The sequence below is a fragment of the Ochotona curzoniae genome, unplaced genomic scaffold (genome assembly GCF_017591425.1).
Source record: "Ochotona curzoniae isolate NIBS_2020 unplaced genomic scaffold, NIBS_Ocur_1.0 contig_3520, whole genome shotgun sequence".
In the NCBI taxonomy this organism is placed as follows: Eukaryota; Metazoa; Chordata; class Mammalia; order Lagomorpha; family Ochotonidae; genus Ochotona; species Ochotona curzoniae.
Genome location: NW_024465894.1, coordinates 5,972,947 through 5,991,607, shown reverse-complemented (window position 1 = coordinate 5,991,607; position 18,661 = coordinate 5,972,947). Strand labels below are relative to the sequence as shown.

The window sequence follows — 18,661 nt, the reverse complement described above, 5'->3', positions numbered from 1 at the left end:
CTGGCCCTTAAGAGTTATTCAGGAATACCATAAGTGCATCCACATTATCCTAACACAGAGATGGGTCATGCCCAGCATCCATAAAGATCAGCACAGGAACTGGGGAGCGGGTGCCTCATAAAGCTTCGTCCTGCTCAGCCGGGGCAGGCGGACTCCCTTCCAGCCAGGTTCCCCATCTGCTGAAGACAGTACCCACCTTAGAACCATCAGACCCAGCGCGCTAACACAGCGAGAGGCAACTGAATTCTCTCCTTTACCAGTCACCCTACCAGGGAGGGACGCTTCCATGCCTTCCTGGCCACTGGGCACACGTGGGCAGGGCAGCTGAGCAGACTGTGGTGAAAGAAAACAGAAGTGGCCCTGATCCCACTAGAATGCTCAATCCACTAGAGCAAGGTGGTTTTTTTTTTTTTTAATAAATTTTCTTTTTAAAATTATGATTACATGGCAGATTAGGGTGTGAGAGATCGGGGTTTAGGGAAAATTGAGTGAAGTCATTGCTTCCAAATTTGCTATTTTTTCTTGTTGTTCCTGGGGGGAGGGGAGAGACAAAGGGGGAAATCACAACTTTCCACATGTTCCAGCACCCAGGTACAAGGACCCGCCACCCATATCAACCCAGAGTCTCAGTGTGTACAAGGGTTCTGTCCAAGTGGCCTGGATAGTTCTGAAATGCTGTCAATTTCATTAGTGGTTCTTTTTTAAAAACAGAAAATGGAAGTTACGTAGCATTTGCACTGATGGATATATGCTGAATCAAACAAACTGGAATTCTTCTTAATTTTTTTTTTTTTATTATTGGAAAGGCTGCAACTTTCAACTATAGGTTCACAGCCCACATAGCTGCAATGGCCAGAGCTGAGCTGGCCTGAAGCCAGGAGCTTCTTCTGTTTCTCCCACACAGGTGCAAGGGCCCAGGGACTTTCCCAGGCCATAAGCAGGTAGCTGGATCAGAAATGAAGTTGCTGCGCCTTGAATGAGCATCCCTTTTGGGATGTTGGCAGGGTAGGCAGAGGCTTACGTCTGCAACGTCACAGTGCCGGCCCAAGGTTGATTTTAAATTTTTTGAGCAGCGGAGAGCTGGAGTCAAACAGCTGGTGCACTGCCATGCACTGGCTCACGTCTCAGGCACAGGGGCCACAGCCAGGAAGACAGGCCAGGTTTCCAACAGAGGTCAGAGCCCAGGACTGGAGCCACCACCACTGGCTCCTAGGAGCAACCCTGGCAAGCAACTGGAGCTGGCACGCCACTGAAGGAGGCAGCTGTCTTTATGCCCATTCCTAGATACACATGCAACACCCAGGCCTGGGGCTGGCATGGCAAAGCCAGATAAACCTCCCCTTTGGGACTGGCATTCTATCTGGGTGCCGACTCTAGTCCGGGCACACCACTTCCCATCTAGCTCCCTGCTCATGGCCTGGGAATGCAGCGGAAGCTAGTCTAAGTCCTCAGGACCCCAAATCCTTATGGGAAACCTGGAAGAAACTCTTGGCTTTGGATCAGCCCAGCTCCGGCCATTGCAGCCGTTTGAGGAGGGAACCAGCGGATGGAAGATCTCTGTCTCTCCTTTTCCCTGTAACTGCCTTTCCAACACACATCTTAAAAAAAGCTCTGCCTGGAACAGGTTATCGAGGCTCTTGGGAAGAGTCAGCTGCAGGTAACCACGCGTCACAAGCAGGATCACACACACTGCTTAAAAATATCTCAACATATTTATTTAGGTCTTATCACCTATTTGTACAAGTCAAATTCATCTTTAAAAAAGCCTTTGCTGCGTGCGGCTGCCGCCCCCGCGCTTCTACCCGACCATGGACCTCTTTCTGCCCCTCAGGCGCACTTCATCCAGCTTCCGCAGCACCGGCCCGGCCTTGCGGGAGGAGGCCGAGTAGCTCTTGAGGAAAGCGTCGAACACGGCCTCGGTGTGGGGGTGCGTGCTCAGGAAGGCCTTCTCCAGCACGTACAGGTCGACCCCCTTGTCCTCCGGAAGCCCCGAAACGAAACTCAGACCGAAGTCTATGAGCACCACGCGCAGCTGCTCCACCGGCGGCTTCAGGAGCATGTTGGAGGTGGTGAGGTCCCCGTGGATGAGGTCTTGGTCGTGCATCCGAGCCAGAACCTGCCCCATGGTTCTGGCTAAGCCGGAGAGGCTCTCAGGGGCCTTCTCAGCGTCCATGGTGGCCTGGATATAATCTCGAACGGTCACTGAGCCTTCGATTTCTTCCATATACAGGATGTTGGATGCATAGTCCACAAAGAAAACAACGGGGGCAGATATGCCTGCAACCAACAAAGTGCTTACTGGGCTGGATTCCTTTTTTTTTTTTTTTTGAAACATAGACTTGATTTTAAAAGACTGACCAAATTTCTCAGCCTCTACCTACTTATTTTGGAGGTGGGGGGAACCTTCGGAATGCTACAGGAAATGGTAAACTCTGAAATATTCTCTGGCTCATGCCTGAGACCACCGCACAGCTCAGGGTGGGAACCCCAACCAAGGCTTCCTCCCCCAGCTATCCTTTGGGACTGGCCAGTACACAAGGCAGCCGAGATCCCGGCCGCGCGGAACCTGCATCACCGAGAACTCGAGGACACGGGTAACTCCAGACCAGCTCGTGCCCCACAAGCGCTCCACCTGGCCCAGCACCTGGCCATGGGCTGGGTCCTCAGCTGGTGCGGAGAAAGGCAGACGTTGATAGGGGGCGAGCCCTCACAAGCCGGGCAACCTCGGCCAAGGCCACTTCCCCTCTCCCGGCCCGTGGTGGCACACAGGACGCTCTGACGACCACATAACTGAGCGAGGTCGTGCAACCTGCCACTCGCCGCGCAGGCAGCAGCGAGGTCAGCAACCGCACGGACTCGGAGCTGATGGCCGCACAGGCGGCGAACCGAGCCTGAGCCGGACGTGCCCACCTCGCGGCCCCCGAGGCCCGGCCGGCGCCCGTCTCACCTGCCCGGCGGCAGCGCAGCAGCGCGCGGGCCTCCTGCACCGTCCGCCGCCGGCCGAGCCGCGCCTCCAGCGCCGGGTGTCGGTAGCCCTTGGGGAAGCGCTGCTTCACCACGGCCGCGCGGCCCTGGAAGCGGCCGCGGAACACGCGCGCCTCGGCGCCCTGCTTCACCAGCTCCAGGCCGCTCAGGAACCGGCGGCTCCGCTCCTGGGCCGCGGCCAGCGCCTCGGCTTCCGCCGCCGGTTCCTCGGCACTCTCCGAGACGGGCGCCGCCATGACACACCGGCCGGCACTTCCGCTCCCTCCGGAAATGCCTGCGATGCTTGCTTCCTTCCTTTCGGCCCGAAAACCCTCCGGTGTCTTCCGCCACCCTGGCGACCCCACCTCCAAAACTTCCGCCACGAGGAAACAGTTCCGCCTTCTGGCTCCTCCTCTCTGGGGCCGGTCGAGATCAGTTCTTATGACTCCGCCCCCAGCCCTTCGGCTATCTCCGTAAACGCTCGGCAAGTCTCGGGAAGCTGGTCTTCCAACTCCACGGCTCTTTCCGGAAACCTTGGGCGTCTTAGAGGTAGAAGGAGGAGGGAAGGTGGGTGTCTATCTCCCAGTTATGCGACTCTTTCTGGAAAAGTTCTGCTACATTCGGGAAAAGAGAAAAAAACAACAACTTTTTTTTTTTTTGGCTCCTCTCCGGAGTCGCTGTGGAGAAACCTGGAAAGCTTTGCCGCCAGGCGGCAGCGTCTTTTCGGAACAGGGAAAGAAAGCGACACAGAGAGATCTTCGATCTACTGATCTATTCCCCAAATGGCAGCAATGGCCAGGGCTAGGCCAGGCTGATGCCAGGAGCCAGGAAGTTCTTCTAGCCTCCCACATAAGTGGCAGGGACCCAGGGACTTGGGCCGTTTTCTGCTGTTTTCGCAGGCTCACTTGCAGCGAGCCGGTTTGGAAGTGGAACGGTGCCCATATGTGATGCCGGCTTTACCTGTACAGCCCCCTTGCTGGCCCCTCCAGGCGTTTTTATACAATGTGCACACAAACACATGTCATTGTGAAGTGGTTCCCCAACAGAAATGAGATGATAACGTGTTATTTTGCTTGGACAGTCTTCCTTATTGGAACACCTAGAGCTAGCACATCCTACAGGGCCAGTTCCTTGTTGCTACGTTTTTATTTCTTTTTGCAGTTGCCTTGCTTTCTGCTATAAAGCACTGCAGGAAACAGGCTGATCCAGGCGTTGCTGCAGTCCGTGTGCTTCTGGAAGCATCTTTCTTTAACATTTGGTTCACCAGCCAAACCAGCTTTTCAGTCTTGTGCCTTCTTACAGTTCTGTGCAAATATATCCCGCCTCCCTACACCTTAGCCCTGACTGACTTTCCCAGGCTTGGAAAGGCTTCAGCTCACTGGGAGGCATGGTCAGGTGCACAAACACACAGCAAGGCTGGCCTGGACAAGGGCCAGCAGCTCGGCCAGGTGACTTAAACCTCCAGGGAACTGCTGTGTGCAGGAGACATTGATAAGCTACTGTAACGAAGCGACTGAAACAGAGTGGCTTAAACATGAGTGTCTGTCAAGTAATGGCAACGACAGTCATACTCTCCCACTAGCACTGCTTCCTTCTTTGAGCCCGTAGCACCTGTCAACCTCTCCACTCAGTGAGAAGAAGGGGGGCAGACAATAAGTAAGGACCAGGGAGCGAAGGACTTGACCTGGCATGGCACACATCGTTCCCACTCACATCCTACTGGCCAGACCTTGATCCCGTGGGCAGAGTTTGGTCTTACGGTCCCCACCACAAAGGAGGCGGGGGAATCTGACAGGGCAAACCTGGGCTCAGCCGGAAGCTTGGGGAGGAATGGGGCTTTTGAAGGAGGGGGGCATGTTGCCACAACAGGAAGCAGAATAGGATGAATTTGGGGGACAATTAATAGGTACAGTTTGATATTTTTAGCTGTAAGTAATTCATTAGCCTATTGAATCAATTAGAATGAACAGTAAACTCATTTGCTATCTCATGATTTTCAGAGGTAGACCCGGGGTCCAGGCTCTGTCCATCCATCCACCCACCAGCCTCAGCAAGCCATGCCAGGCCTATGTCTGTTTCCTGGTGGTCACAAAGTGGCTGCCAGAGCTCCCTTATTCTATGATGGCATAAAGGTATCTAGCTGAAGGGGAGAGGCATGACTCCTTGCACACCTCCCTGTGTTTGGGAGACAGCCCCTTGTTGGAACCCCCTTTCTACCAACTCCTGCAGGATCCTGGCCACAGCTGGCCTGGATGTCTGTGTGAGCTGTGCAAGAAGCTGGAGGACTGAGCAAGCTGGCATTTTCAGACTCGATTAATGAAGCGAGGAGGATAGACCTGGGCTCAGCTCTGGGGAAGGGACCACAAGCGCCCGGGATGCTGTGTGATGCATCAACCCATCACATTTCTCTGAGTTTCAGAAGGGGTCAGCACTAGTTTAGCAAGTACTTTTTAAAATTATTATTATTAATTTAATGATACAGTTCCATAGGCTCTGGGTTTTCCCATCTCCCCTCCTCCCACTGATTTTTCCTATATTGTCACAATATTATGGTCCTTCAAAAACAGTCATAAGTCTATCATTCTGCCATTTAAATGTATCCTGATATTGTAGGCATGGACAAAGGCAGAGTCTAGCATCCTACTGTCAAGATATATTTAACTATTTCATTGGGAGTTCATCTTTGATGTGGAAGTAGAGATGCACACTGCATTGTATCCTCACATCTGGATATGATAGTCCCTATAACACAATTCCTAGCAAGTACTTATTAAAATTGAATGCCAGGTGGCCCTTGATGGAGAGAGAGGATTCCAGAGTGCTAGTGGTGTCACTAGCATGGATCCAGCCGTGCCTGAAGGAACTTTTAATACATATGAAGCATCTGTTTCTTTTCCACTTACAACACTTTGCCATAGACCTCCGGTTCTTGCAACTCAAAGTATCCTGGCCACCAGGGTAATAGATACGTGGGACATAGCCAATTTGTATGTAAGTGAGTGAAGCAGCCACCCTGCAGAAATGTGCGCAAACCCCATAGCCCCTGAGAAATAGATAAACAGCATTGTATGCTCCTGAGGTTGTGTGGGGTTCCTTTACAATTGTCACCAGCTAACTGGTGCAAACATAGAGGGGAACGGAAGTCTCTCCTTCCAACACCCTGGTCTCTCTGACGTCTGAGTATACTTGGAAGCTTTGCCAAGGCTGCCTGTTCCCCATGTGCTCAGTCTAATATGGATCCTGGTGACTTCTGGAATGCAGCCAATTTCAGAGGTGTTTTTGCCAACACTCTTGTTTTTTTTCTTAAGTGATGTCTATCTTCAATTTTAAAAAGGATTTATTTTTATTGGAAAGGCAGATTTACAGAGAGAAGGAAAGACAGAGAGAAACATCTTCCATCTGCTGGTTCACTCCCCAAATGGCCACAATGGAGGGAACTGAGATGATCTAAAGACAGGAGCCAGGAGCCTCTTCCAGGTCTCCCATGTGGGTGCAGGGTCCCAAGGCTTTGGGCCATCCTCGACTGCTTTCCCAGGCCAGAAGCAGGGAGCTGGATGGGAAGTGGAGCAGCTGAGACATGAACAGCGCCCATATGGGATCCTGGCAAGGGGAGGATTGGCCAGTTGAGCCATTGCCCCAGGCCCTATCTTCAATTAAAACAAAACAAACCCAGGAACTACCTGGAGACAAGTTGCTGAGCTCTGCCTCAGTTGTATGTGTTCCTTTAGAGCAATGATTGCCACACTCCACTCTACAGATCCCAGCGGTGCAGGGGAGAGGGGAAGACAGGGAGCAGGTGGTGAACCTGTGAGCCTGCAGTTAAGATGGAGTGCCTGGACTCCACTGTGCAGACCCTGACAGGCAGCAAGCATGGCTCAAGTTGCTGCCCGTGCCTACACAGAAGGTCAGGACAGGGTCCAGCAGCCTCCGCCTGCAGCTGGGGAGCAGACAGCAGAGGGCAGCTTCCTCTAGTTCAGATAAGTCAACTTCCAGGCGGCATGTATTTCAGACTTTGCCTCTTCCTGTTTACAACTCAACTCTGCTCTGTATTTTTTAAAAGAGAGATTTACTTATTTATTTGAAAGGCAGAATTACAGAAGGAAAGAGAGGGAGAGAGGGAGAAGTTTTTCATCTGCTGGTTCACTCCCCAAATGACTACCACAGCCAGAGCTGAGCTGATCCAAAGCCAGGAGCCCAGAGCCCAGAGCGTCATCCAGAACCTCTGTGTTAACAATCTTTTGCTGCTTTCCCAAACGCATTAGCAGGGAACTGGATCAGAAGCAGAGTGGCCAGGACCTAAACCGGCATCCATATGGGATGCTGGCACTGCAGGCGGCAACCTTACTCACTGTGCCACACCGCCAGCCCCTCAACTCTGCTCCTGCGGTACAAAGGTCAGTGTGAATTCCTGTTCATGAGCAGGCATGGCTGTGATCCAGCAGCGGCTCAGGCGGCCCAGGCGACCCAGGCAGCTGGCTGTGGCTCGCTGGCTCCAGCTCTGCCTGTCCAGCCTTGGCTTTGCCACAGACCTCACCAGAGCACTCTGCCTATGCCCCGTTCCCCTCACATTTATGATCATGTGTGACGGCTGTTTGGTACTGGGACCTCTTGGCATCTGAATCTGCAGCCCCTGATTTAAGTTCTTTTTAATGGCAGAGTTTGAGAAACAAAACTCAGGAGACCTTATTCGCTGGCTGCTTGGGCAGATGAGCGGAAAGCAAATCTCCTTCAACAGCGGGTGCTGACAGAGCAACTGCTGTGTGCTGGGGGTGGTTCTAAACCTTGATCCAGATCCCCAAGACGAGAGATGCAGAAGAGCAGGAAAGAGACTGAAAACATCCACATTTACAGAGCTTCGTCTTAATGGGGAAGATGGGATAAATTGGACGTATAACACATTAGTGATAATAGACATTTCTTATTCTGGAGTGATGACAGCTTGGCAGATATATTCATATGTGAAATGGATCAACTGTGCACTTTATGTGCGATATTTCATTTACTAATTGTATACCTCAGTAAAGGTTTATGAAAAGAAATGAAGAAATCAAAGCTAGTGTAGGAAGATACCAAAATATAGATATTTTTGGGTTTTTTTAGGTTTCTTGCTCCAAATATGTATCATTTTAACAAATGTTTTTCTTAAAGGTGCCATGCATTGCAATGTTAATGAAGAGTTTTATTGTTGCTTTTGTCTTGAAAAAGATATTCATATATCGAATCAGTGATACATGCAACAGATAGAAATTAGACAAAGGGGTGTAAGGTGGGCTGAGAGAAAGATCCTAAGTTTTTTTAAATTTTGATTTTTCATGATACAGTTCCATAAGCTCAGGGAGTTCCCCTTCCACCCTCCCCATAACTACCCCTCACCATTTCTGCCTACATTTTTACAATAACGTGGTCCTTCAACAGCAGTCACAAGTCCATCATGTAAGCCTGCTGTTCCTTTCCAAGCTGTTCTGGAGTGCCTTGTTCTGAGGGCTGGTTGACGCTGCCTCTTTGCTGAAATGCCTGTCTGGGTCCACGACCCACCAGCCCTGCTGGCATGATGATGCAGTGTTTCCACCTGTGGGACTGGGGTGAGCATGGTGGCATCGGTAACGCTGTGGGGTGGAATGGCCATAGGTGCACACTGAGCTGAGCGGCTGAATAAGCCTGTGCCTGTGTGGGTGCTGCGCTTGCACACACACGTGTTTTGGCTGAGTCACAGCAGAAGCCCAGGCTCGTGTCCATCTGCCCAAGTACGTCCGCGGGGCGCTTGTCCACGGGGCGCTCGTCCGCGGGGCGCTCGTCCGCGGGGCGCTCACTGAACATCTCCTATGCCCCAGGCCAAGTCAGATGTCTAGATCCTTTCTAGCTCTGATCTCCTTCCCTTCCCCGGAGACCCGCTGCACCATCCTTACCTAACTTCTCCAGTCACCTGCAGTGAAACCCACCTCCCCCACTCTGGCCTCCCGAGATCTGATGTGAGCCCACCCTTGCCAGCCCCTCCTGGGACCCCCTTCGCCTGTCTGCCCTAAAGCCCCCCCAACTTTGGCTTCTCTTCTGTGGTTCTGGAGCTGAGCCCCTCACCCCAGGCCACCCCCTTGTCCCTCTGCTGTCAGAGCACAGCCTGCTTGGCATCGTTCTGCTCACCTCTTCCAGAAGGAAACCTCCACAAGAATGAAAAAAAAAAAAAACAAAAAACCCGTCTGACCTGCTCTCTGGTCAACCTCAAGCCTAGCGTGGCCCCTGGCACGTGGAACAAACGGAGGCTGAATGTGTTGGACCGTGTATGAGCGGCTCAAGCAGGTTAGATGTGGGTGTGTGAGCGCGGGCGCCCGCAGGCGAGGGTACTCAGGCTGGGGAGGCCCGAAGGAGTATTGGACCCCAGGAACCGGAGAACTAGGGGTCTGCTCCCCGCGAAGAGACCAGGGTGCGGCATCCCGCGCTTGGGGCGAGGTTAACGGCTCTGCAAAACGGCCCGCGGGGACAGGGGAGGGTAGCGGGCGGGTCCGGGCCAGACCAGGGCCTGCGGGGCGGTCCCCGCTCCTGGCGTCCCGCCTCCAGGCACCGGGGGCCTGGGCCGGCGGACGTGGCAGCGGCGCCGCTGGCGCGGAGATCCGGACGCAGGGCAGAGGCGGGCAGCAAAGTTTGTGGCACGGCCCCGGCGGGGACTCCGGCCCGACGATGCGTGCCACGGGTAAGTCCGGAACGCTCAGGGTTGCCCGCGGGGAGCCCCCGCCACCCCTGGCCTCCGCACGGCCCGGGACAGGATCCGCCATGGAGTGGCGCTGGCCCCGTGGGTAGCGGCCCTGGGTCTGGGAATGCGAGGCCGGCACCCACTTCCCCTCGGTTCTGCTGGAGAGAAGTGGCGCCCGGTGGGTGCGGCTGGGTCCCCGCGCTTATGAGCGCCAGCCCAGGGCCAGGTCTTCCTGCCTTCACCGCGGGGAAGCATTCCCGACTCCTCCCGGGAAGAATTGGAGAAAAGGCGCGGCTGCCCCAGGCACCTCTCCTGCCCCAGGAGGCAACCCAGAATTTAAGGCACAAAACTCCAGTCTCTGGGGGCGCAGGCCAGGGGCTGAGGAGACCCCAGGCCAGACCGGCGGGAGGGGCTCAGACTGGTGTGTTAACACAGGGGACCGGGGCTTCAGCTTTCCTCTCTGGATTCAGAAGCCTGATTGGATGATCCAGCTGTTGTTTATTAAGCACCTATTGTACACCAGTTCTTGGTTTAGGAGCTGGGGACTCAGCGGTGAACAAAATAATCAGAATCTTCTCACTCATGGAGCTGGCATTCCAGTTGAGAGCTGGATAAACAAGCAAATGAATCAGGTCATTTCAGAGGTTGATAAGGCAAGGGCGCCGGGCTAGCAGGCGGAGGTTCTCCAGGAAGGAGGGCAGGAGGCATCCAAGCTAGAGTCTCGATTAGCTGAGATCTGGGGGGAAGGGTGCCCAGCAGGCAGAAACAGCCAGTGCCAAGGTCCTGGGGCAGGAATGAGCAGGTATGGTCCAGACCAAGGCAGTGGGACGAAGGAGTATCGGACAGGTGAGCAGGGGCCAGGTCATTGTGGGGGCCTTTGCGGGTGTGGTGACACCTTGTTGCAAAGGACGGGAAAGCTACATGCACTTTTAGCTGAGGTGGGTGGGAGGCGTGACTTGAGTTGTGCTTGTGAATCCCTAGGTGTTCCCGTGAGAGCTAGCGCTGGACGTGAAATAGGTATTGGCCCAGAGAGGTGTTAGGAACAGTTATTATTGACCTGGGGAGCCTGTGAGTTCCCCCAAGATCACCAACTATAAAGAGGAGAAACTGGGGTGAAACCCGGAACTCTGGCTGTAGTCTCCACCCCTGACTTAGAGCTCCTCCATGCATTGGTTCATTCCTCAAACAGCCACAGCAACCAGGTGTGGGCCAGAGTAAAGCCGAGAGCCTGGAACTCCGTTTGGGTCTCCTGCTTGGGTGACAGGGGTCCAAGCACCTGAGCCAGCCATCTTCCCCTGCTTTCCAAACAGTATTAGTGGGGAACTGGATGGGATGGGAAGTGGAGACGCTGGGATTCTTTTCTTTTCTTTTTTTTTTTTTAAGATTTATTCTTTTATTTTTATTGGAAAGAGGAGGTGGCCCTTCAGGCTGGAATGTCTGTGCAGCCAAGCTTCAAAGCACAGGGCTTTGGGGGTCAGGCAGGCCAGCCTCACAGCCCCAAGCCTGTTGCCTCCTGGCTGTTAGAATACACTGTGCCTTGGCTTTCCCATCTGTAAAATGGGCTGTTGGAGGCAGGACTCCCTTCCCTTAAGGTCATGATGGAGACGAATGGCAGAAGGGCACAGGAAGCGCACGGAGCATGTGCTCTGTCAGCGACACTTGTCGCCACAACCACATCCTTTCACTATCATTTTTGTTGTTCTCTCAAATCAGTGCAGCCCAAGCCTGCTGGGGATGTTTTCCTGGAGAACCTGAACCCCTGGTTGGACTCTTGGTCATGTTGGGTGACCCCCAAGAAAAGGCAAATGCTGTGCTTTCCATCCCGTCTTGCCCTTGACCCAGGGACCAAGGGAGGTGGGGCTGACGGAGGGAAGACAGCGCCAGGAGGGAAAGACCAACCTGCCAGAGAATGCCGGGGTAGGAGTGTGGGGAGGAAGGGCAGGCAGAGGTGCGAGGATGAGTCCTGAAACTCCTCCCTCCACACCAAAACGGCCCCTGTGTTGCTCCTGTGGGTAGCACATGTACTAAAATTGTAACTAAAATGGCCCAACAGGTTTGGAAAGAAGCAATTTCAGGAGAGAAATCACCTTGTGCCAAGTTTCGCAATCAGCGGGGAGCAGTGGGAGCTGTGGTTGCCGGCTGCCTGGCTTTGAATTCAGCCCCAGACGGCTCTTGACCTTGGGCATCTGCACCTCTAGGCTTATCAGTTCACTCATCTGTAAATAACACAGAGGTTTGCGCGTTGTGCTGAGCATGAAATGAGTTATTAAGCTGAGCGCTCAAAGCAGAACTAGGTCTAGAGAAAGCACTCTGTAAATCTAACACATATCTCAGGCGTTCTTGAGCTAGATGCTGCTCTGGATTATTCTAGAAGCTTCCAGAAACATGCGGGACTGGCATTTGGCACAGGGGTTAAGATGCTGCTGGTGATGACGGCATCCCATGTCAGAGTGCCTGGGTTCAAGTCCCGGCTCGGCTTCTGAAGTAGTTTCCTGCTGATGTGTATCCTGGGAGGATACAGATACTTGAGGCCCTTCTACCCCCATGAGAGACTGAGTTCCCAGGTGCTGCCGGCACCTGGGCGACTGAATCAATGGACAGTACATATTTCTATCTCTCTCCCTTTCAAATAAAGTACCTACGTGGGAACAACGTGAAATATCCACAAGTGCTTAGCGACTGTGTATGCTATACTGAGACACAGGAATTTCTGTCACTGCGGAAATGATAGTGATACTCGAATCGGCAGGACCAAGTGGAACCAAGGACGCTTCATTGGCCCATCAAAAGCAAAAATGGAGAGAAAAGATATTTTGAGAGGACAGTGAAGGGAAGACCCCTAGATCAGGGACAGAAGCAGTTTTACCCTTAATCGCATTAAACGTGAATGAATTCACCTCCGTTGGCGGAACAGATCCTACTCTGAGATTCAAGATCTCCCTGGGGGCTTACAGAGCTTTGCCACTGTCCAATACTCCGTGTGGGTGCTGAGGACATGTGGCAGCCCTACCAGTGAAAAAGGGACTCTTCCCACAAGGAAAATTTTTAGGTCGGCAGAAAAAAAAATGGCAAATGTTCATTCTACCCAGAATCATCTATTCCTGAAGACTGTTGTACCCATGTCCCATATTGAAGCAGGTGCGTGGGTCTGAGTCCTGGCTGCGCTTCTAACCCAGCTTTCCTGGGAAGCTGCAGTAACTGGGCGTCTGTTTCCATGTGCGAGACCCAGGTTAGATTCTGGGCTCCTGGCTTTGACCTGGCTCAGCTCTCAATAGGTATAGTTGCATGATGGATGGAGAGATGAGTGGTTGATAGAGGGACAGGCAGAGGGAGGGGTGGACAGATGGGATGCTGGGTGGATGAGGACACTGACAAGGAACCATTCTGAATTCTGCCGCTGTCACTTTTGTTTTCCAGCCTGTCCCAGACCCGTCCTGCCCCTGTGTGCCTCCGTGTCTGTGCTGGGCGGCCTGACCTTTGGCTATGAGCTGGCGGTCATCTCGGGTGCTCTACTGCCACTGCAGCTTGCCTTCGGGCTGAGCTGCGCGGAACAGGAGCTCCTGGTGGGCAGTCTGCTCCTAGGCGCTCTGCTCGCCTCGCTGGTCGGGGGCTTCTTCATTGACTGCTACGGCAGGAAGCAGGCCATCCTTGGAGGCAACCTGGTGCTGCTGGCAGGGAGCCTGAGCCTAGGCCTGGCACGCTCCCTGGCCTGGCTGGTCCTGGGCCGCTCGGCGGTGGGTTTTGCCATCTCCCTCTCCTCCATGGCCTGCTGTATCTATGTGTCCGAACTGGTGGGGCCGCGGCAGCGGGGGGTTCTGGTGTCTCTCTATGAAGCAGGTATCACCGTGGGTATCCTGCTCTCCTATGCCCTCAACTATGCCCTGGCTGGAGCCCCCTGGGGGTGGAGGCACATGTTTGGCTGGGCCGTGGCACCCGCTCTCCTACAGTCCCTCAGCCTCCTCTTCCTCCCCGCTGCGGCTACAAATGAGACCACAGCTCACAAAGCACTCATCCCACTCCAAGGAAGGGAGGCCACCAAGCCGGAGCTGGGGAGGCCTCACTACTCCTGTCTGGACCTCTTCAGGGCACGGGATAACATGCGAGGCCGGACCGTAGTGGGGCTGGGGTTGGTGCTGTTCCAGCAGCTCACAGGCCAGCCCAACGTGCTATACTACGCTTCCACCATCTTCCACTCAGTCGGCTTCCGTGCAGGGTCTTCAGCTGTGTTGGCCTCTGTGGGGCTGGGCGTGGTGAAGGTGGTAGCGACCCTTGCTGCCATGGGCCTGGTGGACCGTGCCGGCCGCAGGACCCTGCTGCTCGCTGGCTGTGCCCTCATGGCCCTGTCGGTCAGCGGCATAGGTTTTGTCAGCTTTGCCGTGCCCATGGACTCGGGCCCAAGCTGCCTGGACAGGCCCAATGCCAGCAGGCACACCAGCCTCCCTGAAGACTCAGACCTGCTCCAGGGTTCCGCTCCCCCTCCACTGCCAAGGACCAAGGAGGCAGAAAGGGAGTCAGTGCTGCTAAGGATTGAGGAAACCAAGCTGGGAGCAGGTGCTGGGGACTCCACAGCCAAGCCCATGCAGGCCGTGGGCACCGCCTCTCTGGCGCCCCCTGTCCCCGCCCCAGGGAGCGCACTGCTCCGCTGGGCGGCGCTGTTCTGCCTGATGACCTTCGTGAGCGCCTTCTCGTTTGGATTTGGACCGGGTAAGTGAGGTTTCTTTTTCCTTCCTTTGACATTTGTTTCTTAAAGACTTATTTAAAATGCACAATTGTAGCAAGAGAGAGAGAGAGAGAGAACACTCTTCCAGCCACTAGTTCACTCCCTGAATGCCTACAACAGCTGGGGCTGGGCCAGGTCAAGGCCAGTGGCCAGGAACTCCATGTGGGCCTCGCATGTGGTTGCACCTGCTGCCTCCCAGGCACACTGGTTGATAGGGAGCTGGTTTGGAAGCAGAGCAGCTGGGACTCAAGCCGGCATTCTGAAATTGGGCGCAGGTTTCCTAAGAGGTTGTTTAGCTGCCTGCTCAGCAGCATCCACCCCTAAGTGAAGTTTCCTGCGGGTAACATTAAAGCTTACTGCTTTGCTTGGTAGGGTGGTGGGGGGCTGGGTCAGCCAGGGTCACCAAGGCACCAAAGTTGGGTAGTGGGCCTTGAAGTCTGCAAGACTTTCACCCTTGCCTGTGTGCCTCCTGGGGCCAGGGCCCAGCATTATGTCTGTCATTTTTTTTTCCCTCCAAAGGAGGCCCACCCTCTCAAATCCTCTAAGATTCATAACACCTGGATCTGCCCCAGGAGGGCTCAAGGCACAGGAGAGTAATAAGGAAGGAGGGAGCAGCCATCCCATTGGCCCGCAACTGTTCCATCTCAGCAGGCCCCCAGTCTCGGGCACAGCAAGCCTGAGGGAGCCTACGGGACTCCTCAGATGGTTAGGGAAGCAGCAGAGCGGCACTTGGGCTCAGGAGCCTGACACTTGGGCTGGCTTATATGTCGTGGGTGGCTGGTGTAGGGCCCCAGGGCCCGGCCTGAGCCCAGGAGCCTCCTCCCACCCTCCATCTTAGTGACCTGGCTTGTCCTCAGCGAGATCTACCCAGCCCAGATCCGGGGCCGAGCCTTTGCCTTCTGCAGCAGTTTCAACTGGGCCACCAACCTCCTCATCAGCCTCTCCTTCCTCCACCTCATCGGTAAGTCCTCGCGTTCTGACCCTGAGTTCCTTCCACCTCCCCAGACTCACCGACACCGTGGCTGCCATCTCTCACTCCCTCAACTCTGCCTCCCATGCGGCGGTTTCATTTCCACCCCAGCTGGCAGAGATGGTTCAGCAAGATCTTATGACCCATCCAAGGGCCAATCACAGTGCCTGGAGGCTGGGCTAGACAGATACACTAATTCACAAGGGCCCGAGGGCATGACTCTCGGGGGCATTGGCCATTGCCTACTGTGGCTAAGTGTCTTCCACACAGGTACAGCCACCCCTGGGACACCATGGGCAAGTAGGTAGTAGAACTTCCCCTGCCATGACTGTGTCCCACCTGCAGTCCTAGGAAATTTAAGCTTCAGATTCTCGGAATTGAAACATTTCTCTCAGTGAATTAGTAAGACCTGAAGAGGAGTGTTCTGACTGGTCATAGGCGTGTCCACCTGTTCCCTTGTTAAGGGCTGACCACTGAGACCACACCAGGCAGGCCCCGGCCAGCTCACCCAAGGACCCACTCAGGGATTTTCAGGGTGATTTTGGAGTATTGCACATGGTCTTTCCTACAAATGATTATCTTGGTCATTCTGCAAGTTGAACGGTTAGAGTCTGGACTTCAGGTGGGGTGACCCTCCTCTCAAAAGCATTATTTACTTATTGGCAATTCAGAGTTGTAGGGAGATGGGGAACAGAAAGAGAGATCTTCCATTTGGTGGTTCCAGCAGCAGTGGCTCAGGCTGAAGCCAGGAGCCAGGAGCTTCACCCAGGTCTCCCACGTGGGTGCAGGAGACCAAACACTTGGGTTATCTTCCGCGGCTTTTACCAGGCACCTTAGCAGAGAGCTGGATCAAAGGTGGAACAGCTGGGACTCGAACAGTTGCCTGTGTGGGATGATGGGGTTGCAGGTGGCAGTTTTATGTGCTGTGCTGCAGTGCCAGGTCCCCATGGGCTGACTTGCAGTGCTGGACCTAGACCCTGCCCCTGGCCCCACTCACACGCCCACTCTCCTCTCCCCAGCTGCCATCGGCTTGTCCTGGACCTTCCTGCTCTATGGACTGACAGCTGTCCTCAGCTTGGGCTTCATCTACGTATTCGTTCCTGAGACAAAAGGCCAGTCATTGGCAGAGATAGACCAGCAGTTCCAGAAGAGACGGTACTGGGTGGCCAGCGTGGGCCGGGGGTGGGGGAAACCAGTCACATCAAACCCAGGCATAGCACCTCAGCAGCTTAGTTCTCCCTGGCTTTGTAAGAGCATCCTTCCTGCCTTCCTGCCTCTCTCCCCTCCTGCCTCTCTCCCTTCCTGCCTCCCTGCCTCCCCCTGAGCCCGTGAGCTCTGTGCTGGCTTTACACACACGCTGCTTTCTTCAAGTTACTTCGCATCTTCCTACAGTAGCTTCACAACAGACTGCAAGGCCCAGCTCACAGGGACTCTTGAATTGCTTGATTATGGAATCATGGAAGGTTAGAATAGAAGTTTGTTAAGATTTATTCTTCCTGGAAAGGCAGATTTACAGAGAGAAGGAGAGACAGAGAGAAAGATCTTCCATTTGCTGGTTTACTCCCTAAATGGCTCCAACAGCTAGAGCTGAGCCAATCTGAAGCCAGCAGCCAGTAGCTTCTTCTGGGTCTCCCCTGCAAGTGCAGGGTCCCAAGGCTTTGGGCCATCCTCTACTGCTTTCCCAGGCCATAAGCAGGGAACTGGGTGAGAAGTGGAGCAGCCGGGATGTGAACCAGCACCCATATGGGATCCCAGCACATGCAAGGTGAGGACTTTAGCCACTAGACTACTGCACTGGGCCTCCAATGGTAGATTCTTAAACCACAGAATCTAAAAGCCATAGAACCTTGGAGAAGCACAACATTCTAACAACAGACCAGAAAGGAACCCAGTGCGGCTGGGACAGAGGAAGCAGGGAGAAGGCTTGGTAAGAGATTAGAGCAGCTGAGTGGCAGCCGGGAGCTCACAGCATCCCGAGGCCTCAGGCTGTCCACAACATGGGCGAGGAGACGGAGGTGAAGGGACTGCCGGTGCTCCGTCCGATGCATGCTTGGAAGGAGTCTCTGGCTGCCTCCTGTGTAAGTGCAGGCACCGCCTCCCGACTGCCTGGTCTCCTCCTTGAAAGCTCCAGAAGATGCACCGAGTTGGAACTACTCTTACAGCTTCCTGCCCCCACACCAATCTGGCCCCTAAAGCCACGTGGGACTTGTCCGTTGTGAAAGCCTCTGAGCTGCCCTACCTCCAGCCAGAGTGCTCTGTGGGCCAGTGGACACTCTAGATGGGGGCCCGCAAGGGCCCCACCCACCATGTTCCTGCAGGAGGAGAGGGGAGCAAGGAGAAGATGTCTTCCTTAAGCTGGTGGCCACCACATCCCTTTGGACAGAACCTGGCCTCGCCCACCTGCCTACCAGGGCAGCTGAAAAACATCAGCTGGGCAACCACTTGTCTGACTAACTATTGAGGGCTCCATTAGTGGACAGCTGCCCAGCTGCTGGTTTTCTCGGAAGAAGATTCCAGACCCAGCCTTTGGGACCAAGGAACAGAGAGACAGGTGGAAGCCAACTTGGAGTGTATCAGGCTGGCTCTAGGGGAACAGGATCCCATGGGGGAGCATGGGCCAGCCCCTGGGCTCCAGAGAGTGTAGAAGTGTACCTGACACCAAGAAGTTGGAGGAGTCTGGCTGGGAGTGAGGATGCGACTGGGGAAGGGCCCGGGGTGGACCCCTGCCATCTCCCCTCTCTCAGGCTTGCACTGTCTCACCCCTCCCTTCTCTGTTTGGCAGGTTCACCCTGAGCTCCCGCCCCTGGCAGAACTCCACCAGCATCCAGTACAGGCGCATCGAGGCCCATGTAGCCTCCTGAGGGGTCTGCCTCCCAGGACACAGCTAACCATCCCTGCCTGCAGACTGCCGCTTCCCAGAGTTCTAGTCCTGGGGAGCAGGGTCCTTTGGGAGTTGCCTCTGCCTCACAGGAGGAGAAAGGATGCAAGTTTGAGACCCTGACATCTTACCTTGGTTGCCCACAGACCTGGCACACCTCTGCGGTATTGATAATGGGCCCATTCCATAGATCCACTGCTTTCCCTACCAGCCTGGAGGGACCGATCCTGGCAGGACATAATTTTTGAGGTCACCACAAAATCCAGCTGAAGGCACCTTCAGCTCTTCCTGCCCGAAGGTGGGACATTTAGATCAGATTGCGGCACAACTCTTATGTCTCCGCGTTGCCCAGCCCCTCACATTCTCTTGCCAGGATTTATTTATGTATCACCAGCAACTCTGAAGGCTGGGAGACTCTAGTCCTGATCCCATGGGGGTCATTGC

At 54.5% G+C, this 18,661-nt stretch overlaps 2 protein-coding genes across 2 annotated transcripts; one reads left to right on the top strand and one right to left on the bottom strand.

Moving 5' to 3' along the window:
- Positions 1-1,693: 1,693 nt before the first annotated feature.
- Positions 1,694-3,314, bottom strand: TP53RK (TP53 regulating kinase). The gene is made up of 2 exons (XM_040981368.1): positions 2,948-3,314; positions 1,694-2,277 (listed from the first exon to the last, which is right to left on the bottom strand). Exons 1-2 carry the CDS (start codon positions 3,219-3,221, stop codon positions 1,799-1,801), a joined length of 753 nt encoding a protein of 250 aa, XP_040837302.1. The 5' UTR covers positions 3,222-3,314; the 3' UTR covers positions 1,694-1,798.
- Positions 3,315-8,515: 5,201 nt separating this feature from the next.
- Positions 8,516-18,200, top strand: SLC2A10 (solute carrier family 2 member 10). The gene is made up of 6 exons (XM_040981230.1): positions 8,516-8,564; positions 9,517-9,649; positions 13,077-14,353; positions 15,208-15,330; positions 16,359-16,494; positions 18,122-18,200. The coding sequence occupies exons 1-6, from the start codon at positions 8,516-8,518 to the stop codon at positions 18,198-18,200; spliced, it is 1,797 nt and encodes a 598-aa protein (XP_040837164.1).
- Positions 18,201-18,661: the final 461 nt, after the last annotated feature.